The sequence below is a fragment of the Papaver somniferum genome, unplaced genomic scaffold (genome assembly GCF_003573695.1).
Source record: "Papaver somniferum cultivar HN1 unplaced genomic scaffold, ASM357369v1 unplaced-scaffold_10, whole genome shotgun sequence".
Taxonomy (NCBI): Eukaryota; Viridiplantae; Streptophyta; class Magnoliopsida; order Ranunculales; family Papaveraceae; genus Papaver; species Papaver somniferum.
In genome coordinates this window covers 7,139,937-7,159,288 of record NW_020618825.1, presented here as the reverse complement: position 1 = coordinate 7,159,288, position 19,352 = coordinate 7,139,937, and the positions used below count along the sequence as shown (strand labels likewise).

The window sequence follows — 19,352 nt, the reverse complement described above, 5'->3', positions numbered from 1 at the left end:
GGTATTTTCACAGTCAAATCCCTTTATTCTAAACTCACTACAGACTATGGTGTCCATGATTTTCCACACTATTTTGTATGGAAGAAATCTATACCTCCTAAGATCAACTTCCTAGTGTGGTGTTTAATCCATGACAAGCTAAACACCCTTGACGTGATGCAGATAAAAGGTATTGACATTCATAACTCATGCGTTCTTTGCGGTGATGATATTGAATCCCAGTATCACATCTTCCTGCACTGCAAAATAGTTCATAGAGTTTGGTCTTCGGTGTTACCAAAAGAGGGATGGTCTTGGGAAATTCCAAGAAACATGAAGATGCTTGCTCTTGGCTGGCACCAAGTTCACTTCATCACTGCAGGGAAATTACTTTGGGATCTAATTCCGGCCGCGATAATCTTTACCATTTGGACAGAACGTAACAGGCGCATCTTCAAGAACAATTACAACTTCAAGACAGATTCTGATCTTTGTATAGAGGCCAAGTCCATGATCCTTGCTTGGGCAAATGCATCGGGTCAAAGAATTCATCCGAATTTTTCTAGCGCCATTCTTAACAATTGGGATGTTCTTTTTATGTAATTGGGTTGTTTCCTCTTTTTTCTTTTAATCTACCACTGGTAGAACTCCTTTGTAAATTCCTCTTTTCTTAATATATCTTCCATTGTTATCAAAAAAAAAAGTTTTCAGTTAGTCACAAGGACCATATTGTTATTGTTGGATAGAGAAGAGATCCATCAATTACGGAACCAAATGGAGACAAACACAACCAATTTGTGTGGTGGTTGAGATTACAGCATTGGATGAATGAAAATATGCTGCAAGAATGGGGTATTGAATAATTGGTCGAGATTTTTAAAACTAATCCGTCAAGAAAAGGCTACGGTAATCGAAAGAATAAATTCTTCCAATTCACCATTATATATCAAATGGATTATGAAATTTATTAGAATGTGGAGTGGTAGGATGATCACATGCATGAGTTTGAAAGAGTCATACAACTTAGCTATGATGCCTTAAGATACATTTACTGTTCCCTGCCAAGAAATACATTTTTACTTTATATTAATTTATTATGAGTGTTGGAAATAAGCAAAAGCCATCGATTGAAGGTCCACTTGATTAGTGTCTTGGAATGTCCACTTCCTAGCATTTATTTGCATGTCATCAAGATATTGAGAAGCCATTGCTGCTTGTTGATGATGTTCATCGGATGAGTATTGCTCATCAAAACTTGCACTAGTCATAAACTGATGAACAGTTTCTTCAGGTGGTGTAAAAGATTCAGGTAGTGAATTTTCCATATTCACTACTCCATTTTCATAATATAAAATGTTTTCATCATCAGTGGTAGCAGTACTATTACTATCATTCATGGAAGTATTGTTTTGATGTAACTGTTCTGATAATATCTTCGACTCGTTTAACTGCATATATAAAGCTTCGATATCTTGTGGATATGTAGGTGGAAAATCTCCGTAGAACAATTTGTTGTGATTGTCGTGTGGATGAATATGATCATTTGTTGAAGTAGTAATGTTTCCTCCATTAATGAAACCTTGAGCTGCTTGTTGTGCTCTAAGTGTCGTTATTTGTTGTTGCAAGCTCACAACCTAAAACCCAAAAGAAAAAAATGCATCATAAGAAAACGTACAAATAATGACAATTCAATTATATCTTCATATAATTAACATACTTGAAAATTAAAATGTATATATATATATATACCTGTTGTTGGAGGGCAAAGATGTGAGAAACACATCCATATACAGGATCTTGGATTCTAGCTTGAGCTTCATATGAAATAGTAACTGCAGCTTCACAGCGGTCACCCAGCGGAAGATGAGAGAGAAGCTTGGAAACATTGCTTGCGCCGAAAACTTTGTGAATTGCAGCGAAATGTGTAGCTCCTTGTTCATGACTAAAGTAAGGAGCAAAAACACAACCCCTTACACATTTTCTTCTCAAAAATTTGCAAGCTCCACATGGAGAACCGAACCCTGTCATTGTTGTGTTATGAAAAGAGAAGAAAGAAAGAGTCTTTTATAGTTTTTAACTATTCTTAGGTTTTGAGGTATGTTTAGGCTGAGAATTTCTTTTGTTGGTAACGAGCTTGATGGAGTGAAAATACCATGAGAAACTATGTATGTATATATCGGTACAGGTAGAGTTATGAATAACTTATTCATAGTCTAATGAATACTTAATTAAGTTAGGTTCCCATAATGGGTTACATGTTTGATGAAGTTATGTAAACGTCCTTATTTGATTAATTTAGGTTAGAATCCTTAAAACTAGTGAAATTAGTAATTATTCTGAAACTGAGTGAAACGAAAGAGCTCGACACAATCAGTAATGGAATGGAAGTAAAAACTTCCAAAATCATTGATCCAAAAGGAGAGAACACATGGTGTAGAATTTTAAAGCGTCCAAAGGTCACGGTTTTTCAAGCATTATCTTAGAAAATAATTTAAAAACTTCAAATTTAAAAACTGCGGTTACCGTTAACCTAACTTCAAAATGGAACATTAAGTTATTTGGATGATGGCTACTCATGTAACCCCAATCTTCCCAAGAAGAGTGTACTATATAATAAAATTTTTGTTGTCAATAAAGTGTGGACAATTATTTTTGTATAGGTTAATAATCGTCAAAAAAATTAGTTGGCGATGTTTAATATGTACATTTCTCAAGCTCGCTGAAGTCTCAAGTACAGAGTGTGCAATCATGACATAACTTGAGAAGGAAACCCCAGTTAATTTTGCCCCGGTAAGCAAGGTATTAGGGAAGAAGAAAACAATAATGTTTGATGTGTTTCTAAAAGAGACGTGTTTCTAAAAGAGACAATAACTGTTGCTCGTAGAGATTTCATGTCTTTCGGAGATATCTCTTAATCACCAAACGGCACCTTCAAAAAGTATAAATGGTGGCTCTTGGAAAAGTCGCGTCAATTCAAATTTCAAAGAAGTTTGAATTAGGTTTTTAAAATAAAACAAAAAACATCTACCAGACGCTGTTTGGTCGGGACCTGTCGTTGCGCCAAACATGATGCATACATTTTGAAAATTTCCAACATAAGGAAGTTAATAACCTTGCCAATTTGTGCATGTTTACCGCTCTAGGATCGATCCTAGCTAACTCTGTGATGCTTTTTTAAGTGTTTCAATAATTATAAACAGGTAATATGCGTTCCTAGTAAGATTTCCAGTAATTATGTACACCCATGCATGCTTTAATTGGTGGGAAATCAAATTATTTACCAAGTACATATGTACTTGTTCGCCACTTATGATATACCATCGTGTCCCTATTTCCAAGCAGATACAGATAGAAGTGATCGATCCGCCAGTTTTAGGGCAAAGCTATGTGTGAGTTTATGGGGATATCCAAGAAAAAGTTGATCATTAGTGGGATCGAAATCAAATTAATTACCACATATGTACTTGTTCGCCACTTATTATGTACCATCATATCGCTATTCCCTAGTAGATAGAAGTGATCCACTAGCACCGAGTTTATGGGGATCTCTGAGTACCGAGTTTCACAAATAATGACATTATGGTTTATGGGGATCACTAATTAATTTAATCTCGATCATCATCACTAATTCACCAAACTATTTCTAGTGGGAATATTATTTAAGAGTTTTCTTCCCATTAAACCCGCCTGACAAGAAATTAACTGGCGATTTCAAAATGAGTTAGAACTGAACTCAAAGCAAAAGTTGTCATGCCTTATTTTATTATTATGCAATCATTCTGACTTTATCACTGAGGTTTCATTGTTTATTTGATTTACCATGCCATGCACCTCATAGATTTCACACAACTCAAATTACTTGGTTACAACTTTGAAAGTTTACAAACTTCAAAATTTTACTAAATCTGGGAAATGGAAATCTTAGTTTCAAATTTCGAATCAAGTCTAATTATAGTGAGAGATGGTATGTATTTTTGAAACCTTCAGAAATGTACCTTATACCTTGGGTAAAATCAACCAATACTTTAGATTCTAATTAATTTAGGAGCTCGAAACCGATCATGAACTTGTTTTAACTGTATACAATTGCACTACGTACATAATAAAATGAGCAGTAATTTTATGCAGAAATATGGGTCTTAAACTCTGAGTTACAAATATGGGTTTGAGATATACTGAGAATTAGTATAAAATAATTAATGATTAAAATAAGAAAAATTAACGAATCATTTTCTAAAATGAAAACTGAGTTCAGAATTCAGCTTGAGTTCAGCTTAGTTCAGAGTTATGGCCTGTAAAGCTGTGGCATATGAATGAATTATCAACCGCGCGCATGGCTGGGTTTAAATTTAAATTTGTAGCTTGTTAAATATTCAGACAAACATGGAAGAAAAAGAAGAATACTACGAGTGATTAATTAATGAATTAAGCTGCAGCCTTCATATGTCTGCTAAAAATGGAATACCAAAGATTGGTTAATGTTAATTTTTCTTTCCACACAGAAGCCATAACGTGCAACATTTTAGTATAAAGACGAAATCCGACATTCCGTAGTTTGGATTCCACGCGTTCTTATTTAGACAACTCATATCAGTACTCATATCATCAGTTTAACTCAGTGATGATGCTTGTATGACGTACGTATTGCTACTTCCTAGCTAGCTATGTCGAAGTAATTAAGGGTTTTAAAATTGATCAATTTAAATAAATATTTGACAAAATTAGCAAAAAATGAAGCGAGTATCAAACGAATGAAACAGAGAATATATAATAAACCAAGGATATGGATGAGTTCAGGAAATTCCTTTAGTTCAGAATCAATATCTTCTGTAACCCTGAAAATGAAACTTAACAAAGCGTGGAAAAGGTCGGGTAAGAAGATTAATATCATATTTACGTGCATGGAAGAAAAGGAAAACAAATGTAAGTTCAGTAATAATCAAGGACTTGCTTGCCGATATTGATATGAAAATGGAGTAATTGATATTTTAGAACTTGCACGGGTTACCGCCTGTTAAAACCACCACGACTATGTTACGTACATGTGCTTGCCAATATTGACATGTAAATGATGGGTACTAGTTTTAACCTTCTTGTCGGGTTTTCATCAAAGATGATAATAATTAAGCACATCTAGGAATAAATTATAGATGAGAATTAAGTACATTTACTTGTATCCGAATTAGGTCCATCCGTTGTTATTATCTCCACTAATTTTGTAAATATCTATTGTTATACCAGCTTTAATCTACTGAATCATTTTCTTAACCACTAGATGCGTCTACTATTAGACAATTGCGAATTGGTACATAAGAATTTCGGATGTCATATCAAGCTCGTTATTTTTTTTCTTTTTGTAGTCTTGATGAGCCGCAAAGACTTCCACTTCTTAAACAGGGAATGAAAATTACTAGTTCTTGCGGGGATAAAAGCTTATTTTGGGATGATAAATGAAAAACTGACAAGTCACTTAAAGAAAGGTTTCCAAAAATCTGGAAAGTAACCAAGAAAAAAGGTGTTGTTGTCAAAGAAATGGTGATGAATACAAGTGATGTCAACCATAAGGCTTGGAATATGGGTTTCAAAAGAAGGCTGAAAGAAGATGAAATTGCAGAAATATCACAACTCTTGAATATAATTGGTGAGCCAAATGAATTAGGAAGTGAAGAAGACAAGCGAGAGTGGAGAAACAGCAGTACAAGCAACACCAAATTCTCTGTTGCATCAGCATACGAGGCTTTTCATGGCAGCGGTGATGAAGCAAGTAATACGACTACCTTCCCTCACAAGTAAGTTTGGAACAAAACTATTCCCAACAAAATTTCTCTTATAGTATGGGAAGCTGCAATTAATTGTCTTCCTACAGCAGAAAATCTGAAAAGAAGAGGAATAGAAATTGAAAATGGTAGATGTAGGTTTTGTGACAACATCGAGGATGAGTCAGCTAACCATCTTTTTATTAGTTGCAAGGTTGCAGCTGATTTATGGCAGCATTTTTTAGGTTTGCTTGATTCAACATGGTCTCCTCCCAATTCAGTGATACAAGTTCTGAACGATTGGAAGCTCAAATTTAGTTTAAAACCGTCGATCTTCATCAAGTATTGCCTGCCATTCGCGATATGGTCTGTTCTTTGGACTGAAAGGAACAACAGGGTGTTTAGAACAGAATCAATCACTTATGAGAAGTTTCTCATTAACATTAAAGCAACTCTATACGACTGGTCTTCCATGTATAAAGAGCTTAGAATCTTTATTTTTGATGACTTCATGTGTAGATGGGAAAAATTTAAAGACAACATGTAATCCCGTCGCTCAACTATTGTAGTTTTTTTGTGCCTTCTCAGCACTCTTGGAATGAATTTTGCTGTTTCGAAAAAAAGATGAACTGCAAATGTAATTGTTAGGAGACTCATCTTGGAATGCACGCTTTACTTTATCCGAATTTACTTCAGAACATTTAAACTTTAGGGAGGTGTGGAGTTGTATGGTCCACTTAACAGCGCTTCTCTTAGAGCTCGCAAAGCACTCTCTGTGCTCAACAAACATCTCCAACTCCATGGACTGATGTAAGCTCCTTTGATCGCTTTGCATTGTCCCAGACAACCACACAATATTAAAGCTCCTCGATCCCCTTCTATCAACTTAACAGCGTCCTCCTGTTTTTGTTGCTTTATCGGAACAAGTGTCTGGACATCACTTTTAAGAAAAATTTGTTGGCATGACTGCTACCGATGGCGAGTAAAAGAACTATAACTCATAATAAAAGCTATATATCCTCGATTTAGAATTCATTCAATCTTGTTTAAGTCGTTAAACTACCGTATTTCGTAGATGTACACTAGTATATATGTACAGATTATGAACCCTGCATGTCCTCAACTGGGAAACATCGTAAGCCGAACGGTTAAAAGTTCTAGCTAGGAAAATTGCAAAGTAACATCAACTGATCAAAGAGATCTTTAATTCTATGTTCAATGTCTTCGTTGTGTGAGAAGGGTACCTAAATATGGGTGCACATCCAACAGAACATCAAATTCTCAGCTGTTACATTGTTAAAATACGGGCATCCAACTCAAAACCAATTGGCAATGAGTGGAGAGGCCCTACGAGATTATAAATCGCAGGATTTTAGATTGCCCAACAATGTGGGACTAATAATCTCAACACACCCCCTCACGTGTAGCCTCGTTGGTCTAACACGTGGACAATTAAATCGGGTGACGCGGAGTAAAGGCGCGGTCAAAGACTCGTCGCAAATAGCCTGCTCTGATACCATGTTAAAATACGGGCATCCAACTCAAAACCAATTGGCAATGAGTGGAGAGGCCCTACAAGATTATAAATCGCAGGATCTTAGATTGCCCAACAATGTGGGACTAATATTCTCAACATACATATCGACTTGTAAAATCTTTCTCCTTAAAAGGCCTCAACAAAATAAGCTCTCACGTTAAACCGCGATGAAGTTCTCGCTTCCTACCGGATAAAATAGGCCTTTTTTAATATAAAGACTATGGTGAAGACATTTGGCAAAACTTTATTGGTCAGAATATTAAAAATCAGATTACACTTTGTTTACATCAAGTATTTAACTGGCCGTTAGTAACACCGTATGCCTAACGAAGGATGTAGAATACTTCTGTTAGAGTTTATACCTAAATATTTTATTACACTTTGTTTACACCGGATACTTAACTGGACGTTAAGTAACGGTCGTTAGTGTGGACAATACTTAGGTCAAGTTGACCAAAATTTCATTAGAGAGTGGAGAAGAAACAGGTGGTACCAGTTGGAATCTGAGAAGATTTTGTGTTCAAGACAAACTTGGAACCAGGGTTTCGTTCTTCTGGTTAAGACAGTGAGATTCTATGACAGAGATCTTCAATTGGTGTTTACACTGTGAGATTCAACCAAGGTTTTTACACAATCTATTACAATGGGTTCTTCAATCCCCATCTTCCTTCTTCTTCGATTTCATTTCCAAGTAAGTTTTTTTATTCATCAATTTGCTCAAATTGATCTACTTCAAGTTCAGCTCGTGTGATTTTCTGTGGTTTCGGATTGGGATACGATGCATTCAGATTGATCTACCCAATGCATTCATACGTTCTGTTTTTAGTATTATTATTTTTTGTTAATTCTATTGTTTTTGATTATAGGTTTTAGGTTTTACAAGAAACACAAAATTAGGAAACACAAAATTTGGTTTTTCATTAAGAAACTCAAAATTACGTTAATAAGGAAATCAGTTTTTCCTAATTGTGGAAATCGTGTTAGCAAGGAAACTGGATGATTCATCTGTTGGCTATATATAAACTTCATAAACTGTACAGTTTAATTGGTGTTGGGTTCTCTGTTTGCAGAATATGTACACCAGCAATGGTGAATCTAATCTTAACTTTCCATTAAGGTAATACTTTGTTTTTCATTCTTATTTGTTTGTTCAGGATTTAAGGTTTGTTTGTTCTTTGTAATTGCTCTTTTTATGTTTTAAAAATTAACTGGAGAAATTGTGCAAGATAATTAAGTGGATTTGATGGATTTTGCATTTTTGGTGTTCACACCTTTTTGTGATTCATTACAAGATTTGAGTACTTTAAAGAATACTAGGTTGTTCTGTTCCATTTGATGATTCACAACCATGCTAATTCCGAGATTCTGTTGGCTCTAACGAATTAAACCTTTTGCTCATCTCGGACTTCTACGGGAACCAATTAACTCCCTGTAAGACTAGAGTTCTTAAATATGTTTAGTGGATTTGTTAGCTTTAAGCGCTGTCCAGATTATATTCTTAGTTATGGTAGGTTGGAGCAATTTTATAGGTCCAGGCACTATCTTCTAAGTGTGTCGAAGAACCGACTATCCATATGTGCTGGCATGGAAATAGAACAGGTGCAGAGAAAAAATGCTATAAGGAATAATTCTATGAATTTGGAAAACATGAAAAAACTTGAGGTGTCAAAAGAAGATGAGGTCTATCAGACAAAGAGCCGAATTGAAGTTTATCGATGCTCTTCTTCTGGGAATACTGCAACAAAGACAAAATATAGGCTGCAACTGATTTTTCTAGGAATACAAAAAGATACTTGAAAAAGTCAAGCTTCAAATCGTAAGTAATGAGTTACAGAAAATTCTCTTGATCTTAAGATTTTTGTTTGAATTTTATTTTGATTTCGTCACTAACCGACCTAAATTTGGATGAACTAGCACTGTGAGCACCGGGCAGGAAGAGGGAGCTTAAGAGAAGTCTCGCACCACAGAAAACCTAACTAACCAGGTGTGTTGGTTACTCAAAAGCCCCTTTCTTTCTGTCTTTCTTCATTTTGACTTTTAATTAACTTAAACACCAATGTGTAGGTCTATCTCTTAACTCAGAATACATGACAATACTTGCATACAGCTTGAGTTGTATTGCTAGCTGTAAAATCATGACTTAGGGTAAATAATGTTGGGAATGATTTTGGGGTTAATGGCTAAATGGGTATTGAAGAAAGATTGAAAATGTTTAAGACTCGCTCAAAGGTTTCACTGATCACTCTACTGTGGTTGGGAGAAAAACAACTCTTATTACTTTTCATGAACTTTTTGGTCGTACAGGACCTTACTCTCTTACAAAGGACTATACTTCTTTCACTCTTTCTCACCTTACCACTCACTTCTCTTTTCACTTGATTACAACTCAAATGGTTCTAGCGGACGCTTATTTATAGGCTTTGATTGACCGACCTCTATAAGGTCTAGAACCTTCCCTAACTCTCTAGCGTATGACATACTCTAGAAGACTCTAGTTTTTTTGACATTTCTTTTACATCTAATTGCTTACTTTGACTCTAGATTTCTCTAGTCTAATACTTGTTCTAGAATACTCCATTGTCACATTTATTTTACATTTTCTTACTAATTAAGCCTTCTAGAATATTTTGATTAATCCAAATCAAGTTTATTTTTTCAACACGCCCCCCTAAACTTGATTTGTAGTAATTACAAGAATCTCTCTGCTTTAGAGGTTTCGTGAATATATCCACAACTCGGTCTTGAGACTTTGTGTATTTCAGTTGTACCTTATTCTCCGATATGCATTCTCGGATAAAATGGAACCGTGTGTCGATGTGCTTGCTGCGGTCATGGAACACTGGATTCTTTTCTAAAGTCATTGCTGACTTGTTGTCCACAAATATTGTATTCGGTTCTTCGTGTTCCATTCTAAGTTCCTTCCTTAAACTCCTTAGCCATATCGCGTGAGAAACACACGATGTTGTTGCGACGTACTCAGCTTCGCAAGTGGAGAGTGTGACGATCGGTTGCTTCTTCAAACTCCAAGTGAAGCCCGCATCTCCGAGGAAAAATACAAATCCAGTAGTACTTTTCCTTTCATCTAAATCTCCGTCCCAGTAACTATCACTATATCCAACGAGTTTGTACTTGTCTGATGACGAATAAAATAAACCGAAATCAACCGCACCTTTTAAGTAGCGCCCCACTCCATAGAGAATATCTGGCCTTGTACAAGTTAAGTATCACAAGATTCCAACAAGACTCTTGTAAAGAGTCAGATTGACCTTCTCCCCTCTATCGAGCTTTGATAGCCTGATTCCGCATTCCACGGGAGTGATTGCTGGATTGCACTCATCCATTTTAAGTTCCTTAAGGATTTCCTTCGCATATCCTTCTTAAGATATAAAAATTCCATTTTTCCGTTTTTTTACTTCAAGCCCGAGATAATATGACATAAGACCGATGTCCGTCATTTCAAATTCTCTCGTCATCGCTTTCTTAAATTCTTCGAACATTATTGGATTATTGTCGGTGAAGATCAGATCATCCACATATAAGCAAACGAGCAACATATCTCCCTTTTCATTCACCTTCATATAGAGAACATGTTCATGCGGCATTTATTAAAATTATTTTCTTGAAAGTATTTGTCGATTTTGTTGTACCATGCTCTCGGTGCCTGTTTTAGGCCATATAAAGCCTTTTTCAACTTAAGGACTTTGTCTCCATATCCTTTGACTTCGTACCTAGGTGGATGCTCGACGTATACGACCTATTCAATATGCCCATTTAGAAAGGTAGACTTGACGTCCATTTGATGGACTTTCCATTTATTTTGAGCATCTAGAGAAATAATTAGTCTAATAGTTTCAAGACGAGCGACAGGAGCAAATACCTCATCATAATCGATGCCCGCTCTTTGGTTGTAACCTTTTACAACCAATCTTGCCTTGTATCTTTCAACCTCCCCTTTAGCGTTTTTCTTGGCTTTGTACACCCATTTAACTTCAATTGCTATTCGTCCTTTCGGAAGTGTTCCAAGCTCCCAAGTGTTGTTCTTTTCGATAGCCTTGATTTCTTCATCCATCGCTTTTCTCCATTTTTCACTTTCCACAGCTTCTTCAAAAAAATTTGGTTCGCTATCTGCAAAGAGACAAAAAGAAATATATTTTATCTGTAGATATCATTTAAACTCCTCATCCGTAAGGGCCTTTCCCTTGAGCTTTCATCTGCTGATGATGGATCATTATGATGTACTGTTGGAGGTGATGAAGGTGGTGAATTAGATGGACTAACTGGTTCTGGTGGTTCTTCTTCTACGATTGGGAAAAAATTATAATCCTTTTCTTGAAAACCAAAATCCAAGTTGCATTCTTCATAGAACTCCACGTCTCTGCCTATGATGACCTTTCTATTAATTGGATCGTACAACTTGTATCCTTGGATCGAGAGTTATCACCGATGAATATGTACTTCGCACTCCTGTCATTGAGCTTCGTTATCATCTGAGTCGGTACATGAGCATATGCGATACTTCCGAATACTCGTAAGTGTGTGACGACGGGTTTCACTCCGCTCCATGCTTCTAAAGGAGTCATGTTCCACACGCTTTTTGTGGGACACCGATTTATCAGGTAAACCGCACAGTCAACTGCTTCTGCCCAAAACTCCCTGGGCACTCTCTTTGTCTTCAACATACTCCGGGCCATATCGAGGATTGTCCTGTTTCTCCTTTCGGCAACTCCGTTTTGTTGAGGTGTATATGGAACCATAAGAGGTCGACGGATTCCATTGTCTTCACAGTAAACCTCGAACTCCTTCAAAATAAATTCGCCTCCTCCGTCTGATCTCATAGCCACAATTTTAAAGCCACTTTCTTTCTCCACAAGGGATTTGAATTTCTTGAAATTAGAGAAAACCTCCGATTTTTGTTTCAAGAAATAAACCCATGTATTTCGATTAAAATCGTCGACAAATATGAGAAAATAGTTATTTCCAGCATACGAGATTGGCTTATTGGTCCACAAACATCTGTGTGAACCAACTGTAGTGGTTTTGTGGCTCCCGTCAATGTTTCCCTAGGAAAACTTTTTCTGAAATGTTTCCCAAATAAACATCCTTCACAAACCTGATCCAGGTGGTCTTTACTTGGCAACACTCTAACCATCTTTTGTTTCGACAATAACTTTAATCCTCCAAAATTAAGGTATCCATATCTAAGATGCCAGAGCCATGACGAGTCTTTCACACAAACGGCCACACATCTCGCGACGTCATTTTGAATGTTCAAATAGAACATTCTATTCCCCGTCATCGACACTTTGGCAATCAACTTTCCTCTCTTAACTCTCATAAAAAAACTAAGGATCTCCATATTCATTTTATAGCCTTTTTCAACTGTATTTCAGTTGTACCTTATTCTCCGATATGCACTCTCGGATAAAATGGTACCATGTGTCGATGTTCTTGTTGCGGTCATGGAACACTGGATTCTTTGCTAAAGTCATTGTTGACTTGTTGTCCACAAATATTGTATTCGGTTCTTCCTGTTCCATTTTAAGTTCCTTCCTTAAACTCCTTAGCCATATCGCGTGAGAAACACACGATGCTGTTGCGACGTACTCAGCTTCGCAAGTGGAGAGTGTGACGATCGGTTGCTTCTTCAAACTCCAAGTGAATCCCGTATCTCCGAGGAAAAATACAAATCCAGTAGTAATTTTCCTTTCATCTAAATCTCCGTCCCAATCACTATCACTATATCCAACGAGTTTGTACTTGTCTGATGACGAGTAAAATAAACCGAAATCAACCGCACCTTTTAAGTAGCGCCCCACTCCATAGAGAATATTTGGCCTTGTACAAGTTAAGTATCTCAAGCTTCCAACAAGACTTTTGTAAAGAGTCGGATTGACCTTCTCCCCTCTATCGAGCTTTGATAGCCTGATTCTGCATTCCACGGGAGTGATTGCTGGATTGCACTCATCCATTTTAAGTTTCTTAAGGATTTCCTTCGCATATCCTTCTTGAGATATAAAAATTCCATTTTTCCGTTTTTTTACTTCAAGCCCGAGATAGTATGACATAAGACCTATGTCCGTCATCTCAAATTCTCTCGTCATCGCTTTCTTAAATTCTTCGAACATTATTGGATTATTGTCGGTGAAGATCAGATCATCCACATATAAGCAAACGAGCAACATATCTCCCTTTTCATTCACCTTCATATAGAGAGCATGTTCATGCGGCATTTATTAAAATTATTTTCTTGAAAGTATTTGTCGATTTTTTTGTACCATGCTCTCGGTGCCTGTTTTAGGCCATATAAATCCTTTTTCAACTTAAGGACTTTGTCTCCATATCCTTTGACTTCGTACCTAGGTGGATGCTCGACGTATACCACCTATTCAATATGCCCACTTAGAAAGGTAGACTTGATGTCCATTTGATGGACTTTCCATTTATTTTGAGCAGCTAGAGAAATAATTAGACTAATAGTTTCAAGACGAGCGACAAGAGCAAATACCTCATCATAATCGATGCCCGCTCTTTGGTTGTAACCTTTTACAACCAATCTTGCCTTGTATCTTTCAACCTCCCCTTTAGTGTTTTTCTTGGCTTTGTACACCCATTTAACTTCAATTTCTATTCGTCCTTTCGGAAGTGTTACAAGCTCCCAAGTGTTGTTCTTTTCAATAGCCTTGATTTCTTCATCCATCGCTTTTTTCCATTTTTCACTTTCCACAGCTTCTTCAAAAAAAATTGGTTCGCTATCTGCAAAGAGACAAAAAATATATTTTATCTGTAGATATCATTTAAACTGCTCATCCGTAAGGGCCTTTCCCTTGATCTTTCATCTGTTGATGATGGACCATTATGATGTACTGTTGGAGGTGATGGAGGTGGTGAATTAGCTGGACTAACTGGTTCTGGTGGTTCTTCTTCTACGATTGGGAAAAAATTATAATCCTTTTCTTGAAAACCAAAATCCAAGTTGCATTTTTCATCGAACTCCACGTCTCTGATTATGATGACCTTTCTATTAATTGGATCGTACAACTTGTATCCTTGGATCGAGAGTTATCACCGATGAATATGTACTTCGCACTCCTGTCATCGAGCTTCGTTCTCATCTGACTCGGTACATGAGCATATGCGATATTTCCGAATAGTCGTAAGTGTGTGACGACGGGTTTCACTCCGCTCCATGCTTCTAAAGGAGTCATGTTCCACACGCTTTTTGTGGGACATCGGTTTATCAGTTAAACCGCACAGTGAACTGCTTCTGCCCAAAACTGCCTGGGCACTCTCTTTGTCTTCAACATACTCCGGGCCATATTGAGGATTGTCCTGTTCCCCTTTCGGAAACTCCATTTTGTTGAGGTGTATATGGAACCGTAAGAGGCCGACGGATTCCATTGTCTTCACAGTAAACCTCGAACTCCTTAAAAATAAATTCGCCTCCTCTATCTAATCTCATAGCCACAATTTCAAAGCCACTTTCTTTCTCCACAAGGGATTTGAATTTCTTGAAATTGGAGAAACCTCCGATTTTTGTTTCAAGAAATAAACCCATGTCTTTCGACTAAAATCGTCGACAAATATGAGAAAATAGTTATTTCCACCATACGAGCTTGGCTTATTGGTCCACAAACATCTATGTGAACCAACTGTAGTGGTTTTGTGGCTCCCGTCAATGTTTCCCTAGGAAAACTTTTTCTGAAATGTTTCCCAAATAAACATCCTTCACAACCCTCTACCCATCTTTTGTTTCGACAATAACTTTAATCCTCCAAAATTAAGGTATCCATACGTAAGATGCCAGAGCCATGACGATTCTTTCACACAAACGGCCAGACATCTCGCCACGTCATTTTGAATGTTCAAATAGAACATCCTATTCCCCGTCATCGACACTTTGGCAATCAACTTTCCTCTCTTAACTCTCATAAAAAAACTAAGGATCTCCATATTCATTTTATATCCTTTTTCAAAGAGTTGTCCCAAACTTAATATATTCAGTTTTACGTTAGGGACATAATAAACTTTAGAAATAAATTGATGGCTTCCATTTTTTAACCGAATCAAAATTTTTCCAATACCATTCACCAGAGTTTTTGCTCTATTTTCGAACGTCACGTTTCCGGGAACTGATTCATCAAGCTCCACGAACTTCTCCTTCGTGCCACACATATGGTTGCTTGCTCCCATATCAAGCACCCACGTAAAATTTTCATCATAGTCATCTCCTTTGCGTGCTACCAACAAGGTATGGTCTTGTTGATTTTATTTACTAGCGTAGTTAGCTCTCTCCTCGACATTATTTGAAGAAGATCGACAATCTGAAGCATAATGACCAAGCTTATGGCAATTATAGCATTCAACTTGAGATTTGTCATACCTTGTCCTATTATTGTTGCGCCATGAATTGTTTCCTCTGCCACGACCTCTTATGAAGCTTGACCTCTGGCCCCTCTGATCATCGTTGTTCTGCTGGCCTCTTCCTCTTCCGCTATAGTAGACGTGCCCTCTTTCTCTAGCATTACTACTGGAGCTATCTCCTTTGTCTTTCAAAGTGAGCTTTGATTGTAGAACATGTTATACCTCTCCCTCTTTGCTTCTCTTTCTTATTCTTTTTTCATGGGCTTGTAGCGATCCCATGAGCTCATCCACGGTCATGGATTCAACATCTTTGGTCTCCTTAATTGCAACTACTAAATAATCCAATTTTGGAACAAGTGACCATAATATTTTTTCGATCACACGATTTTCACCCATGACCTCATCATTTCTTCTTAGTTGATTAACAACAACTAAAACTCTTGAAAAATAATCCGAGATTAATTCAGACTCTTTCATGGAGAGAGATTCGAACTCACCTCTTAGAGTTTGTAATTGCACCTTCTTCACTTTATCAACTCCCTTGAAGGAATTTTGAAAAATCTCCCACGCTTGCTTTGCATTAGCGGCTCTTGATATCTTCTCGAACGATGACACATCCATTCCTTGATACATGAGGTAGAGAGCCTTCTTATCTCTCTTTCTTGAAATACGCAGCGTATCTTTTCCATTTTGCGGAAGCGCCGCTTCATCCTCCGGTTCGACATAACCTTTCTCTATTATCTCCGAAGCATCTTGCGAACCTAGCCTTCATTTGAATGCTCCAATTTTCATAGTTATCTTTAGTAAGTTTAGGGACGTGAAAAGGAAACATTTCACTAGCCATTAGGATCTTATGGCTCTGATACCACTTTGTTGGAAATGATTTTGGGGTTAATGGCTAAATGGGTATTGGAGAAAGATTGAAAATGTTTAAGACTCGCTCAAAGGTTTCACTGATCACTTTACTGTGGTTGGGAGAAAAATAACTCTTATTACTTTTCATAAACTGTTTTGGTCGTACAGGACCTTACTCTCTTACAAAGGACTATACTTCTTTCACTCTTTCTCACCTTACCACTCACTTCTCTTTTCACTTGATTACAACTCAAATGGTTACAGCTGACGCCAATTTATAGGCTTTGATTGACTGACCTCTATAAGGTCTAAAACTTTCTCTAACTCTCTAGTGTATGACATACTCTAGACAACTCTAGGTTTTTTACATTTCTTTTACATCTACTTGCTTACTTTGACTCTAGATTTCTCTAGTCTAATACTTGTTCTAGAATACTCCATTGTCACGTTTCTTTTATATTTTCTTACTAATTAAGCCATCTAGAATATTCTTGGTTAATCCAAATTAAGTTTATTTCAACAAATAATTCTGGTGTTTGATTTCTATGGTACATATCTGTTTTTCTGCCAATAATGTCTTGACTGAATACAACTAGATTTTAGCTAGCGAGACTTTTTTTGTGTTCGGGTAACATTCTAGGTTTGCTAATTATCAACTAGAACTGCCAGTGGATACGAGTTTAGATTTACTTTTTACGTTCAGTGTGATTTTATCGTGTTTATGTCCAACAAATTATTGATGCAGCAATCAGTAAAGCGATATTGGTTCAAGCACTCTAAAACTATGTTTAACTCTTTCCTGACTTGGCTTCTTTGAATTAGTCCTACAAGTTACTTATTGTACTCTGGTAGTCACTTGACATTAGATGATGATTGGGCAAAGTCAGAAATGTGCAACATATTCAAGTAGTCTCTTATTTTTTTCAGGCCTTCATATCCAGTCGAAGCATTTTAAAACATATCTGTGAGGCAATTGCTATAGTTTCTAAATGATGTTCTAGAAACTGTTTCAGGGTACATATACGCTTTTAAACCTCCAAAAACGTGCTGCTTCAAGCATTCATGTATCTTCCAGTGATTTCCCTTAACATTAATCACTGAAAGACGGCTATGATGGTGCAAACAGGTGGTGGAGGAAGCTGTTATTGCGGGTGATCCCTTGATGGTATTAATGTTAATCAACAGCTTATCCGTAAGAGGTAATTTCTTAAAACCCTTAATCTTTTTTCCGTAAATTGCTTTTGATTAGAGGTATGATCAAAAGCAAGACGAGTAAGACGAGTGGAGACATTGTTGTTCTTTTAAGGTTGTGGTGCCTTTTGCTTTAAGTATCATCCATGTGATTGTTTATACCTTACTGATTTGCCAAAAATGATATTCCTCGGAATACTATAAAATGCTATTGCCACATTAATTGTCATTCATTTTGAATAACTTATGCTCTTTTTAGTTGTCTGTGCTAGTTGGTGCTTGCGTAAATTCCCAATAGAAAACAAATTTGAGTTTTGTTCTCTGTAGTCATAGCACAACTTAATGCTTCATTGCTACTCATGACAGGAATGGATTGCATAAATGGCTTCTCATGTGAAGTCCATTGGCAAAAAAAAAAAAAACTGGTGGAAGCTGGCTTAGAAAGATTCTATGCAGAAACATAAGAAGCAACAAAATCCTGGTGGTTTTCAGGTAGGATCTCATCAATAAAATCCTGGTGGTATTGATTTTCCCATAATTCATTCATAATCTTCTCAATGTATGTTCTGCAGAAAATAGTTAATAAATCAACTATTAATCTTATAACAAGTAGCATACGCACTCTAAATATTTGTACGGACACTATCATCCATAAAACAGCACGAGAGGGTACATTTCAAGGCTGGCGTGCTCCAAGCTTTTTTAAGTTTCTTCGGATTGATGAAGAGTCCAACCTATTTTATTTTATTTTTGTTTTAGTTTGGAATGGTACTTGATGTTAATGTTTGTTTGTACGCATCAAAAGTGTTGTAGTTCTGTAGTTTAGTATCAACCTTTGTTATTCACTTGGTTAGACAAAGACTGATCCGTATAATCCGATGATATTGTTTTTAATAGGATTAATTGGTCTAGGTCTGTGTTGCAGGTGTATTTGGATTTCGTCAAGGGAAACAAAAACAAATTGGAATCAACAAATTATGTTCATTATGCTGAATTTGGCTGGGGTAATAAGGAAGCTGGCACCAATATACTCACTGCCACTGTAAGTACAATCAATATAAGTAAAATCATTTGCATTGTATATTTACACTTAATGTTCAAAATGTTAATGTAAAAGCAGGTTATAATTCATAATTTTATATTCATTTTATGTTTTCTTTTATTAATAATTTAATAAGATCAATAACATTTAGACCTGGGCTGTACATGGGAAGGCATTTAATCTTTTAAATGGTGAGGAGACTAATTAGAAAGAAAAAATTCTCTATGACGGTTGGAGCTTTGTCGATAGTAATGCAGAGAAGAAAGATGCTTAAGAAGAGTGGGAGATTTGGCCTCATTTTCTTGGTGCAGGACTAGAGTGGTGCCATAGGTATTTTTTTTTTGTTTTTTTTCGTGTTTAGTGCATTACGATGGGCGGGGCAAAGCCTCACCAAATCAAAAAACGCATGGCACAAATCTAGTCTTGTTAAAATTCGTTACAATCATTTATATTTTCGTTCTGAAGTTAACCGTAAACCAATATCCAACGAACACCAATCTATAGCTTGGTTTCTTAAACTCCTCTTCGTGTCTTTTGACCAATTCTACTCCATTGTTTATCCTCGAACAAGACCACTGCATGCAGTCTGCTTCTCTTTGTCACTCTACACCACTAGCTATTGATAAAATTA

At 36.6% G+C, this 19,352-nt stretch overlaps 1 protein-coding gene across 1 annotated transcript; it reads right to left on the bottom strand.

The window, feature by feature from the left end:
- Positions 1-1,073: 1,073 nt before the first annotated feature.
- LOC113326253 (LOB domain-containing protein 29-like) lies at positions 1,074-2,007 on the bottom strand. Its single transcript, XM_026574015.1, has 2 exons — positions 1,729-2,007; positions 1,074-1,613 (listed from the first exon to the last, which is right to left on the bottom strand). The coding sequence occupies exons 1-2, from the start codon at positions 2,005-2,007 to the stop codon at positions 1,074-1,076; spliced, it is 819 nt and encodes a 272-aa protein (XP_026429800.1).
- Between the last annotated feature and the right edge of the window lie 17,345 nt (positions 2,008-19,352).